General features: G+C 41.4%; 1 protein-coding gene across 2 annotated transcripts in view; it reads right to left on the bottom strand.

Moving 5' to 3' along the window:
• The window catches only part of CHD6 (chromodomain helicase DNA binding protein 6), a 191,225-nt gene that overhangs the window by 78,772 nt on the left and 98,029 nt on the right, over positions 1-14,424 (bottom strand). For both annotated transcript variants that reach the window (XM_032419783.1, XM_032419784.1), the window contains 8 exons: positions 13,591-13,677; positions 13,263-13,397; positions 9,257-9,378; positions 7,853-8,096; positions 6,457-6,633; positions 5,736-5,879; positions 2,289-2,544; positions 1,291-1,501 (listed from right to left, as the gene is read on the bottom strand). In XM_032419783.1, the coding sequence (XP_032275674.1) occupies positions 1,291-1,501; positions 2,289-2,544; positions 5,736-5,879; positions 6,457-6,633; positions 7,853-8,096; positions 9,257-9,378; positions 13,263-13,397; positions 13,591-13,677 (1,376 nt within the window). The remainder of the gene's footprint in view (positions 1-1,290; positions 1,502-2,288; positions 2,545-5,735; positions 5,880-6,456; positions 6,634-7,852; positions 8,097-9,256; positions 9,379-13,262; positions 13,398-13,590; positions 13,678-14,424) is intronic.

Genomic DNA, 14,424 nt, shown 5'->3' with positions numbered 1-14,424 from the left:
ATGGACAAATAGGATAAAAAGGAGCTAAATAGAGACATCTGTACTTGGTAAAAGTCTGTTAATTACACTGTTACTCATTTTGGGGGGTTCTTTAAAAAACAAAAACTGCGAACTAGTAGTTGTATGTATTTTGAAGAGTCAGATAACGTATTTATAAGAAGCAAGTGTTCTGGCAATGGGTTCCTAATCTAGAGTAAATTTATAAAATATGAAACTGCTTTAACTAGTTTTGATTTACTCATTATACCTTCCTCAAAGAAAAAAATAATATAAGTCAAGAATTCTCTACCTAAAGACCTCCACTATAGGACTCTGAGAAATTTTTTTATTGTCAAATTTGATTTTGGAGAATTATTTATGTAACATTAAATGTCAGCATATCCCATAGTTGAATCTGTCACTTCTTTTAATACTCCTTCTATAAATTATATGTTACAATAGCAAACAGAATTTTCAAGGATCAGAATATTTAAGACAACTGTGATTTGCTATGATTACTTTATGAAACCAAAGCTTTCCTTTAAACTTTTCAATGCTTAAACTAATAGCTTCTATGACCTTGAAAATTTTTTTACCATTGCATAAAGTCTTAAAAATCCATTTATCATCTTTGGATTGTTGATGTAGCCCAGTGACTGGAAACATAAGGTTCGCTGTATAAAGTAACAAATGTAGTGCCCACACAGAATACATAACAACCCATATAACATAACACCACAGACTTTTCACCTGCGTGAGTGATGGAACTTAGGCTCAAGGAATTATAGGAGTATGAACAAGAAAATAGACTGGAATGCCATAGCTCGTTATCATAAAACCTTAGAGGGTTTGCGGAGAAAGGACATAAAGTATCCCCAATTCTTTTTTTGTGAGCTGTCAGCTTATACTCTTTTAGCAACTTGATATAGTGATGCTTTCCAGGATGTATTTCTCCATCATTATTAAGGGAAAAAAAAAAAAAGGCAAATGCATTGTTTTCTTAACCTTCTCTAATGCTTTTGAATTCTGTTTCTTACAACTAAAGAGAATATAAACATGTAGCATTTCCTTTTTAAGCAAAGCAAGGGCTCTACATCATGGCCTGTGAAATTAACTTTAGGCAGTTAAAATTGGGCCTACTTGGTCACAGGATTTAACTCTGAATTTCAATCAACCTTTAGGAGGAGATTACTTTTCTCCATGTTTGAATGCTTTGTTGTTGTTAAAGCATAATTTTTAGATGAATCAAAAAGGTACCCAAAAAAGAACTGCCTGCAGCATCTGATGCACAGCTCTGAGACAAGTTCTCACCTTCTCTGGATGAGATAATCTTCCAGGATATCGAGACAGCGCACCATCTGGGAGAAGATGAGTACTTTGTGACCACCTGCAATCAGCTTAGGGAGCAGTTTATCAATCAGCACCAGCTTCCCTGCTGCTTGAATCATGGCCTGCAGCTGAAAGTCGGGGGCATCAGGGCTGTGGGTTTTCCGGAAATCTTCCAGAATTTTCTCCTCTGCCCCTGGAAAGGAACGGAACAAAACTATTCCTTGAACAAACTCTGAGGGTAAAAGCTGCTCCCTGCTTTACAGATCCTAAAAAAAATGAAGTGAGCTCCTAGATCCGGACAGCAGTGCAGTGAGGCGACGCTGTGTGTGCACAGCCGGTCTGCGCCCTCAGCAGAGGACTCTGCAGCAGCAGCACGGCCACTGTGCAGAGAACGGAGGGGCTCTGCTTTGCTGGGAGGCCTCACCAAGTAGAGAGAGAGCTCTAGATACCAAGCTGACTCATCAAGTAAAGACACCTCCAGAGAAATGTGACAAAAAGACACACCTCTTGACATCATAAAAACTAGCTATTAGCAAATCCAAGCCACATTTTGATTTAAAATTTTATCAGAAAATTTTATTGTAAAAAAGCTTCTGACGCGTTCTCTGGTTAGTACAGTTAACTGTTAACTTACCTGCGGATTGCATCACGATCATTTATTCAGCTAAGTAATACAATTCCCTGTCCCAAAGGGCACGGTATGGGCCAGCCTACAGGTAAATAAAGGGTAGCAGACTGAAGAGTGCTGCCCATCTTCTGATGGCAGAGAGTTGGTAGAGAGCTTAGCTCTGTGCACTCACTACTGGATGGCTTACCCAGATCCACCAACCTCTCTGAGCCTCAGTTTCATACATCATAAAAAGGTGAGCATACATACATCCTCCCATTTAATGTAACTCAATACATAGGACTGTTGGTCATCATTAGCTTTTGGCAGAGGCCACGGCAGGCCCGAGTTGCTCCCTGCTTCCCAAACTCACCATTGATCAGGTAGGGATGGTTACAGCACTTTCTCAGCTCCATCATGGTGTTGATGAGATTGGGCATGTTGTGCTGATTTGCCCCCTTGGTCAGGAAGGAAAAGTTCTTCTCCAGGATAGCACGGTAGTACTTTTTCTGGATATTGGTCAGCTCTACTTCAATGATCGTCTCTTGTTTGGGAGCAAGGTTCTTTTCCACATCATCTTTCAGCCGCCGAAGCATCATGGGTTTTAGGATAGATTGCAGTTTCTTCACCTGTCCGGGGAAATGAGACCTGTTCACCTACCCATATCTGATTTTAATGATTGATTACTGGAGTAGTCCAACCTTCACTACACTATCCTGAGCACCTAATCACAGTACTGTGGGAGTAGACTGAATGAAAGATCATGACTAATCCCTGAACATGGGGAGTTTATAATTGGACCTCAACGAAAAAAGGGATCTGGTTTTAATTCCCAAGTAGTCACTGAGAACCTAGGTTCTAGAACTATAGAAAGATAAAAAAGACAGTACCTACTCTCTAGGACGGCAAAAACAAATCCCTCTCGCTCTATCATGCACACATGGTGCAGCAATGACCTGAGGACAACTTCAGCTATGTGAGGAGGGACAAGTGACATATTACAAAGGGGAGACTTAGATGCTGAGAGAACAAAGTAAAAAGCAATTTGGGGGTAGGCGAAATGTGTGAAGGGGGCTCAAAAGGGGTGAAAACTTTCAGTTATAAAATAAGTCCCAAGAATATAATTTAGGACATACTGACTACAGTTAATAATACTGTATATTTGAAAAAAATAATAATACTGTATATTTGACAGCTGCTAAGAGAGGAGATCTTAGAAGTTCTCATCACTAGAAAAAGAAACTATAGCTCTGTGTGTGACAGATGTTAACTAGACTTAGTACGGTGATCGTTTTATAATATGTACTTACATTGAATCATTACCACACACACCTGAAACTAAAGTTCTATGTCAAACATATCTCAGATTTAAAAAAAAAAAGAAGTAGAGGCAAGAAGCGGACCCCTCCTACAGCTTCTAAGTAACGCCAGCAAACATGTTTGGAGTAGCAGCATGTAGAGAGTTAATGTTGTAAGACGATGTCTCCCATGCCATCATGCAGGCTGTCACATCAGGGGCACTTTGAACTGACAGTAGTCTTTGCTATGATTTGTCTGTTCTTCTCCTAACAGCCCGGACCTGGACAGCAGATCTCTACTCACCTGACTGCACTGGCAAGGTGACTTGCTCCCTCTCCCAAGAAGACAACGACAGAAAAGGGATTCAAAATCAAGGCATCTGACCTAACCCTGAGCTATAACAGGATACCAATAAGATTAATCCTGCTGGGAACATAAAATAAGGAAGGGTAAGTGCAAAAGATCGAGTTTTAAGTCATAAAGGGCTGTTCAAAAATGTTTCAGGGCGCCTGGGTGGCTCAATCAGTGAAGTGTCTGCCTTCGGCTCAGGTCATGGTCCAGATGTCCTGGGAATGAGCCCCATGTTGAGCTCCTTGCTCAGCAGGGAGTCTGCTTCTCCCTCTCCCACTGCCCCGCCCCCCTGCTCATGCTTTCTAATAGATAAAATCTTAAAAAAAAAAAAAAATGTTTTAAAAGGGGGTACATTCTGCATAAATAAGTTGTGTGCAGTGTCAATGCCTCCTGAAAAAAATATAAAGTGACTTACAGACAGTGATTTAGTAGAGTTATCAGAGCAGATTTTAAACAATGATGAATATGCTTCACTTTGGAAGCTGATGCGTTCTGGAACTTTTATTTCCTGTGACTCAAAATATACACATTTGATGCCATTTTTGTGGTTTTCTCCTAACTAACCCCAATCCTAAATCTAACCCATTCATGGGACCTTGATTTTACCAACCATGATACTTAGGAATCTATCTCCCAAGTGGACTAGGAATGACTATATAAGATCCCAAAGATAAAAGACACAACTAGATAATTATTAAAGATATGGACAAATGCCAATCTGCCACATGCTGGGTTCAGCTTTGCCCTTCACTTGGTTCATACCTTGAATCATTTAGTATACTACATGCCAGACACTGTGCTGGTCAATACAACAAACACAACTTTGGAGAAGAGGTGGGCCTTGTCCTCAGGGAGGTCATTGTCTAGGAAGAAGAAAAAATGCATACCACAAAATAAGTGCAACGGGAGAAGAGGACACTTTGCTAATGGTCCAAAAATGAAGAGAGGTTTGGGAGCTGGCTTTTGAAAGATCAATAGATACTGCAAACGTAGAGAAGTGGAATGAAGTTTGATTCTTCACTGCCCTGAAAGTCTGACTTGCCACAGAAGTAGAAACAAACAGACTTGAACCACAGAGTATACTCCTGACACGTTAGTGAAATTCCCAAACCTTGTCAGTCCCCCAATTCTCTGCCCCAACCCATTCTCACACCATTGCTAGGTTAATTTAGCAGAACTAATTATGTCATTCCTGCAATCAAAGCCTTGCATTGCTTCCCTAATACCTCCCAAATTCTTCAAGCCATCTTCCAAGACCTTCCTACAATATAACCCTTACCCCTCTGGCCTCATACTCCACAATTCATCAACCCGGTTCCCAGCTCAACCAGATGATTCCCTACACCTGAATAAATTCCATGGCTGATTATGCCAGGTATTTTTTCTCCTGTGCAAAGGAGTCACCATCTTTTCTCTCTCCACGACTAAAAATGTACCCACCTTGCAAAGTCCATTTCCAAATTGTTCTCTCTCCATGAAGGCTTTCCTGATCCCCAAACAGAGGTGACCTTCTCTCTTCTAAAATCCCCAATTCTATTATTTGTTCCTGTTATGGCATTTAAACTTGCCTGGCTTATTTCTGTAATTTCTAGTCAAGATTTCTACCCACCATACATACTTATTACTGTTGGCTGTTCTGAATTAGCTTTTAGTCCAATAAGCTAGACTCAGGACTAGATCTTTGAAAACCGGGAAATCTGGTTGATTTGGACAAAACTAGACTTACCAACTATTCTAGTATATGACTGTCTTCTTTTCCTCACTACCTGTGTAGTTTGTTGTACTCAAGAAGATGAGCCTGGGAACGTGTTGCCGATTACGTAGGAGGAAGGATGAAGGATGAAGAAAGCAGAGGAAGGCATCACACTCCGGAGTTCAGGACGGAACAAAATCACTGACCTCACACGTGAGATCAACGAAGGGAAGAGGCCTGATATGCTAACACAGGATTATCGTGGATACGGATTCATTTATACCTCCGGAGTAACAGGAACTCCTAATAATCAATTTACCCTCCTCAACATAGACAAACAAGTTAAATAAAGGAGGTAATGCTCATTTTAGCAAGAATGTGAGAACTTGCTAATGCCTGTCCCCACAACAACTTGTTCTGTCCCTGACGGTAAAGGTAATCATCACATTGTCTCCTCAGTCCTTCAGGCCCGTTTACCTGTTCCTCTGTTTTCAGATCTCCAAATTCCTCCAAGAAAGCAGTCTCTGAAGGAAATTGTGATGGCTCCAGAAAATTCAGCAAGCTGAAGAGCTCCTCCACAGAGTTCTGCAAGGGTGTCCCAGTGAGCAGCACTTTGTGTTCCTGCACAATAGTACATGATAAGCAGTGTTGAGCCACCAAAACAGTATGCTTTTGAAGACAGGGCATTCTGTACTCACTTTGGGGAGACTCGGTTTTGCTTTTATGAAAAGACAGGATGCTGCTGTTTCAGGGCAGGTACGGTCGATTAATAGATCAACGTTCCTTTCACATCACTGATTCCAGCGGCAATTTCACATTAGTGCAAGCAACATCCGTCCATTCATTATTACTACCTCTACGTACTGGGCACTGTGCCAAGGCTGTCATCCCTGGTACCAGATCATTCAGGGTCTTGGAAACAAGCCGAAACACCTTACATTTCCAGGTCACAAATTTCATGGTATTTAAGACTACCCTGGGTCCCCTTGGGAATCTATCTGTGGCAAAGGTCAAACTGTTGACTCAGTTTGTAACAAAAACCCTTTTGATTCCTGCACTGTCACAGATAGAGATGGCAAAAAGAAAACTCAGAATAAACAGACCATGCACAAGTAAGCTACATGCAGAATGGCTACAGAATGCTTCCATAGGGAGTAGATGGAACCGGTGTCAATGTAAAGAGCTTGCTAGCTCTCACCAGGGCCATGAGCTTTAGACCCTCCAGAAGTTTGCAGTTCCTGTTCTTCAATCTGTGGGCTTCGTCAATTATCACACAGCTCCAGTGAATCTTTTTCAGCTCTGGGCAGTCTGCCAGTATCATCTCAAACGTTGTGATGACAACATGGAACTTGAAGACTCCTGAAAGGGGGTTTCCCTGAGGGTGACACAACGGAAGGTGAAGCTTTATGTCATGACTACAGAATACAGCTGATGCGTTCCCAGCAGGAGCAGAGGAGGCAGCACCATAAGATGGCAGGGCCTAGGTAAGGGAAGCCAGTAAGCATGGTACTTCCTCGTTTGGGAAGAGAGAGAATATAAGGATGAACCAGCTATTTAGACAAGAGAGAGACCTCATTACATCGATAAACAGAAGTAAGAGACACGGGCCCTCACAATGGTGAGACATATGAGCAAATACGGAAGACACAGCAAGGAAGCTTTTTATTTATTAATTGCCATGGTAAGGAAAGCAGATGGGTACTGATTCACACGTTCCCAGCCAGGACCGGTCTCAACCACACAGAGCCTGAACACCCAAGGAGACCTTCTTTGCTCCTTTTCAGATATGGTTAATTTCACCTTCGACCTGGGGTTCTAGCACAGGTTCAAAGCCCTGCTCCTGATTCACCCAGGACAAGAGCTACCGGGCAGGACACATCTTTGTCTTTTACCTATCTTAGTGTTGCCATTAAAGAGCAGAGCTGCATCATGTTCGAGCACATCTTAAAGTTCTTCCAAGTGTCTGCTTTTGCTGTTAATGAAATGCCTGGGGCAGGAGCACTGGCTTTCCTCTGGTTGGAGTCATTTAATTTTCACCTTGCTTGATTATAAAAACCAGTGGCCAGGACAAGCTTACAAGCACACTCAGTAGAGTGATTATAAGTAACAAAAGCCCCCAAACCCCCACAGTCTATTGTGCTTTTAACAATTTAAATCCTGTCTTCCCTTTATCCTTCCCTATCAAATGTGTTAACCTCCTCTCCAAACTCCCTAGGAACCCATCCTCTGTACACTAATTCTTCCACTCACTTTTTTTACTGAGCCATATAACAAGTCAGATAAAGTCTTCTGCATGTCAAAGCAACTTCATAAGCCAACCAAGAAGCCAAGCTTTCAGTATCCTACAAAGGATAGAGCCTCTGGCATATTCCAGAGAGTGGAAAACATGCCCTACAAATCCTATGTTTTATCACAAACTAAACTACCAAGGAGAAGCAAGAAGTCTGCCTCAAGAAACAGAAGACTCTACAAAATCAGTCAACGGTAACCCAAGGTGCAGGGCATTAAAACTCCTGAGGGCAAGTGACAGAAAGGCTGTTCTGAACGATGACATCAGGCCGTCACCAGATCTCTGAGACCTGTGCAAGGCTCACCTGTGCGTCTCTGTACACCATCTCATACTGCTGGATCATCTGCCTGCTGATCTGGCTGCCATGGTACACGATGGCATTCATCTCTGTCCACGTCCGGAACTCCCGCTCCCAGTTCGTGATGGTGGAGAGCGGGGCGATGATGAGGAATGGGCCGTGGATTCCCCGGAGGAATATCTCGGAGAGAAATGTGATGGACTGGATGGTTTTCCCGAGGCCCATCTCATCAGCCAAAATACAGTTTTTTCTGCAGAGAGTAAGAAATACAGATAATTCATCATCGATACGGGAAGTGGTAGAGGTTGGGTAGAACTCAAAAGACACTTCGGAAGCACACCCTGACCTGTAAGGTCATCAGTGAAGGGCCTTATTGGCATTTTCCAGAGATGCAACTGAGGCACGTTTTTATTCTTACGATTCACACCCTGCCTACTTCCGAAAAGGAATTACGGCAACTTGAGAGAAAATACAGGAAAGAGGTCCATACGCTATAAACTGAAAATACTAAAAATTAAAATAACAGTGAGACACAAGGAGAAAAAAAAATATGCCTCAAACCTAAGCCAATTTCTGTACCTGACAAACTTTATGGAAGTCAAGGCAAAAATAAAAAGATAAGTTACATGGTTTTCACTGTCCACTATTTGTGTCATCGAGGGTGAACTTTTAACCCACACAATAAATTTCTTATCAGAGTAAAAATGTTGGTCTGTCCTGGTGATCCAGAATCCCAGACTGCACAGAGCAGTCTCGCTCCTCGCTGCACAGGTGGGCACTGAAAAGCTTAGGGGAGCTTTCTGGCCCAAGCTCTGTAAGTGGCACAGACTATGCCAGGACACAGGTCACCAGGGCCCCATCTTGTGTGTTCTCCACTACAGCCTGCTGTCTCTAGAATCCATACTAGGGGTATACTCTAGAATGTTAGAAAAATCTCAAATTTCACCTGTTTCATCTAGATTCTGATGGCAACTGAAGCATGAAGAGTCCAAAACCGAGTGGTACAGCCCCAGCCTAGAATATCCAGGGCTCACAAATAAGTAGCGGAGTTGGGGCTACAATCCAGATGTTTCCTTTTAGAGCCAATTTTTGCTAAAGACTTAGAACGATCTTTTGGATTTTGTTTCATCTAGGTTGGGCCTAACCTTTTGGCTAGAATGGCAAAGAAAAAAGAAGCATAAAGTCAACAATGTCTAAAATCATTCCTTGTGGTTGGAGAATCACCTGACGTGGAGTCTTGGCATGCCTCATATACAAAGATTACTACCCTAAACCTACGGCTAGGTTCCACTCTCTCATCACCTTGCTAGCTACTGCTGTTCTAAGCAGGCTCGGGCGACAGTTTAACTCCAGTACAAACACATGGGGGGATAACTGTCCGTGAAGACAACCCTGGTTCTGGTTCCTCACCTGTTATACCAGTTAAAAAGAAGCCAGTTCATCCCCTCTAGCTGGTACTCCCGGAGCTGGTTACTGTTCTTATACTCTCGAGACTTCTCCAGTTTCTGCCAGGAGTCTGAAGCAGGCCTCTCCTGGTGGAGGAAGGCAGACAGAACAAAACACAGAGAATGGTGTTTGAGGAGCGTAACACAAATAGGGATACAGGATAAGAATGGGGAAGGTAGCAAATCTCAAAACACTGTCCTAAAGCTGGCTGGCTTCAAGCTGCAGTTACTATGATCTGAGTAAGGTGTGTAAAACACACACACACACCTCTGATATAAGGCAAGCACCTATATTTTCTAGCTTTCACCAAACTAAACTAAGAACATCTCTATAAAATTTGTAAGTAATTAATGAAGAAGAGAAACAGACCCACCTACAATCTTGGTACTGTTTTACCCAGACTCCTGGATGCCACTCTCACTTACACTTCCATCTCCCTGCAAACCAATAGTAGTCAGGTGTTTTGGCTTCTACAGATAATTTTTGTTATTTCTTTGTGCATGTAGCATCAGCTCAGGAAAGTACAGTGGGTCAAATATTTTGCTGATTAGTTCCTAGAGTCAGTATAAGGCAAAAAGCCTGTAAAATCAAAACTGCAAATTTCTTAAATATCCCATAAACATATTTTCCCATATAAAATACTGATTTCCAAATATAATTGATCTTTTCTCTACTGATAGGAAACGCCATATTTATCACATACTAAATTTCAATATATCCATGGAGCTCTATTTAGATTCTTCATTCTGTTCCACTGGACTGTCTAGCACTGCAATAAAATCCAATTTTTAAATTATTATATCCTTTTATCAGATTAGGGAATTATTTTTCAAAAACGTCTCATCTACTCTACCTTATTCACTATTCTGTATAACTTTAGAATCAATTTGTCAAGTTCTCTTAAAATCCCATTGAGATTTCAATTAATCAGGGGAAGATTTAAATCTTCAGGTGTGGAAACTTCCCATCCAAAAATTCTATTTATTTAGGCTTTATATTATTTGGACACAGACTTGGTTATTTTGCTTATAGCAAATTGAGCCCCTAAATTAACAGTTTACAGTCTTAAAAGTTAAAACATTCCTAGCTATAGCTACAGTTACAAATGAGAATTTTGAGATTGTAACTTTTCTGAACAGTTTTAGTCTTTGGTAATTCTACTTTGGAGTACTACAACATAGTTTATACTTGAAATACGTTATTAACTAAAACTAAACCACTTGCATGTGAAATTAACAACATATCCCCAATTACATCATTGATATTTGGAGGTAAGTAAGTGAAATCTGTCCATGATCTTTCAGAAAAATACACATCACAGCTTACCTACAAAATTCCTACAGCTGCACTTAGGCTAAGCCCTTCAAAATAGGACTCTGTTGGGGCGCCTGGGTGGCTCAGTTGGTTAAGCGACTGCCTTCGGCTCAGGTCATGATCCTGGAGTCCCGGGATCGAGTCCCACATCAGGCTCCCTGCTCAGCAGGGAGTCTGCTTCTCCCTCTGACCCTCCTCCCTCTCATGCTCTCTCTCTCTCATTGTCTCTCTCGCAAAAAAAAAAAAAAAAAAAAATCTTAAAAAAAAAAATTTAAAATAGGACTCTGTTGAAAATTATTACTAGTGTATTATTACTAATGTACAGATACAGGTGCTTTTAAAATAAGGGAGAAAATAATTTAGTATGTAAGAAAACAATGACTTTAAAGAAAAAGGCTTTAAGCAAAGATATTCCTATATAAACCCTCTTGCTCTGTTCCCTTAAAGAAATCACATTCTTCTTAACCTACAGGAACCAGTCAGCGTGGATCCCCCAAAGTCCACATACCCCTTTAATCGGGGATGCTCCCCTACTTTACTAGATCCTGTGGGGAGACTTTCTGGAATGTTCCTCTAGTGACTTATATGGCTTACCCTCAGCGCTGTTAAGTACCGGAGGATGGAATTTCACTGCAGATTTCTACTTTGCTGCCTTGGTAGCACTCCAAAAGCAGAGGCATCATGCTCCAACCCAGTCAATCCAGCCTTCCCTCCTTCCCCAGCGCTAAAGGGTTTAGTTGAACATCACCTACTGGCCAGAATTTCAGCCATCTGAGCACAAGACCTGAAATCAACTGGAAGTTTCTGGTTGACTCCTAAGTGGTACCCACTGCAGGAAACAACGTACCCCAGGGCTCCACAGCCTTCAACGGCTACTTAGTTAACTTGAAGGAGGAGAAGTGATTCTCGGAGTCTCCATGGCAGCTCCGGCCTATTAAAAGACTGCTCCTGCTTTGCACAATCATCACGGACAATGTCACTTCTTGCTTTCTCTGTATTTGACCTATATGTAACTAATTTTTACCAAAAAGCTTTCAGGTATAGAATGTCCTATTCGTCAACTTCAAAGCCCAGAGTAAGATCCCTTTAAAAAATTATTCAGGTAAACTTTCGTTTGGAGCTGGTTCTTTTCTTAACACATAAAAAGACAGCTTTAGTTATGTTGTGAGCTACCATTCCAATTCAGAATTTTTGAGATAAAATTTCAAAATGTGCATTTTAAATGCGAGAACAAATAAATCAGAAACGAAGAGACAAGTGTGAAATAATACCATGGTTCACTGAGCAATGAAAACAGCAGCATCGCAATAGCAAAGAAGTAAAGGAAAAGGGAAATTGCCTGAAAACACTTGAGAATTCATATTCTTGCCAAATGCATGTAGTCAGTCTGAGGAATTAAGTGGGTTTCAGGCTGAGCAAGAATCCTGATTACTCGGAGATACTAACTTACAATTAGCTTCAGAATGGAAATGCTCTCTACTCTGCCCACACCGGTTTGTCCCTGCCTTGTGCCACACGTCCATGTGTGTCCACGCACACACATGCCTGCCCTGTTAACCTGTGAGCTCCTGGGGGCTGGGTGTGCACCTTCTTTCTTATTGTACGTCACTCAAGAGTCAGCCAACAGCAGATGTTTAACAATGACTGATGAATTAATAACAGACAACAGTTGTAGGAGAGGGTTGAAAGAAATTTATTAACCAGTCATGCAGACAAAACACTATTAAAAACTATGTAGATTTCTAATCACAGTTCTGCACCTCAAGCTTCCTCCATATACCTCATATGCCAAAAACAACAACAACAACAACAACAAACCCCCTGCTTTTGAGTAGACTCTGACAGAGATCTAAGTTCAATGTCGAGCTCTTGTCTCCTAAGTCCTGACCTTCCCGGGATATAAAAACAACAACAAATAAATAATAAGGAATTGGATAAGAGTTTTTCATATAAATGTGGTGACTTTTTAAAAACAGAAACTTATCTATAGCCATATTCAACAACTCTGATTCTCTTCCCAAGTGAGTCACATCTTAATCAGGCTCTTCTAATTCTCCATCCTTTTAATTATTGTCCCTCTATATACAACTACTTGTCAAGTACCCTGGGACATTTATGCAGCTCGGGGGGAATAATCCAGAATCAGAAAAACAAACTGATTAAATAAATATATTTTGAAAACCTATGTTCTCTCTGTGAAGTCCAGGGATCTATAGATAGAAGATAGTTCTTCCCCTTAAGAATATTCCAGTTGAGTAAAGGCAGAAGATAAAAACAAAGAAAAAAGATCACTGATGGAGCAAGAGGTAGTAGAAACAAGAAAGATACTAACCATTTACTGAGCCTCTTTCCCATGCCAGGCACTTCGTACACGTTCTACTTACTGACTCCTGTATACAGCACCACATACGAAGAAATATAAGCTCCTATTCAAGGTTCTTAAATGTCACACACATCAAAATAGAGCCTAGACCTAATGTTGACCAGAATGCTAGCGAAGTCTGATTTGGGACATACTGAACTACAAGTTCAGTGGAGAGCGGCCAAAGGTAAGTCACCAACAAAGACCCTTCTGAGCACGGCCCCACAGACATCCAGGATTGCCACGGTCATAAAGTGAACATGATACACCAAGTGCCCAACAGGGATACATTACCACATGCTTAATTTCAGGGAGAATCTGAAGAGACTCAAATTCTTTAACTTTTGCAGGATCTACGTCTTCCTCTAGCTCCCACGTGCTTTCTTCATAAGGCAGCGAGCACCACTTCACCAGGTAATGCGTCACTTCCTGGTGGGAAACAGGAGAGGAGTTTATGTTCTACTAGATTAAAGGAGTCAATCATACTCCGGCCAACCTCTGAAAAACCCACCCTATCACACATAAGTGCCATTAAAACAAAGACCACATGTTAACAAAACAAGCAAAATATGTAGTAAGAAGGGAAGGCTCTTTAGGGGAATCAAAATGACAAAACACCCACCTCTCCTGTTTCTGCATCTTTGGTGTGGGCCACCTCCAGGACTCGATCAACTTCTACATAGTCCGGGTTGAACAAGTCTTCATCAGGCTAGTGCAATCAAAGGAGAAGAGTTAAAAAGTGTCCCCCTCCCCTCAAAACCAACATATAGGGGTTCATCTGTAAGTGATCCCCTACTCTGGGCTTATCAGGAAACAGAATGGAAGGGGTAGCTTGAGAATAAAAGTCACAGCACAGACATTTCTTCACTGTCCCCAAATCCTGCTCTCCATGACTGAATTTATAGGTTACACCACGGCCAGAGTAAGACTCTCCTAATGGTCATTATAGTACTGCACAAAACTCAGCACAAGGATTCCCTTCTTCTTGCTTTTTGTTCCAAAGATAACCCTTGGAAACTCAGAATTAGTTTCTTTTTCTTCTATATACCAACAATAGTAGCAAACATTGGAAGGAGGCATGAGGGGAGCTTCTGGGGGACTGATAATGTTCTATGTCGTGATCTAAGTGGTGGCTACACAGGTGTGTTTATTTTGTAAAAATTCACTGAGCTGCACCCTTAGGATTTGTTTACCTTCATGTACACTATGCTTCCCAAAAGTGTACTTACAAAATAATAAGCATCACTCGGAAATATTTAACCTGTGTCTGGAGTAATGCTAAGTGCTTAAATCTCAAAATTACTTTATGGACTAGATACAGTAATTGCTTTACAGATGAGGAAACTGACTCAGAGAGGTTAAATAAGTAATGTGACCAAAGCCACAGAGAGTTGTGTGAACTGGAACGTTACCCAGGCCTTTCTTACCCAGCCCTCCTCCCAGATGGCTAGAATGT

The sequence above is a fragment of the Phoca vitulina genome, unplaced genomic scaffold (assembly GCF_004348235.1).
Source record: "Phoca vitulina isolate PV1807 unplaced genomic scaffold, GSC_HSeal_1.0 scaffold22, whole genome shotgun sequence".
NCBI lineage: Eukaryota > Metazoa > Chordata > Mammalia > Carnivora > Phocidae > Phoca > Phoca vitulina.
The sequence above is the reverse complement of the archived record's forward strand: the minus strand, read 5'-3'. Positions and strand labels throughout refer to the sequence as shown.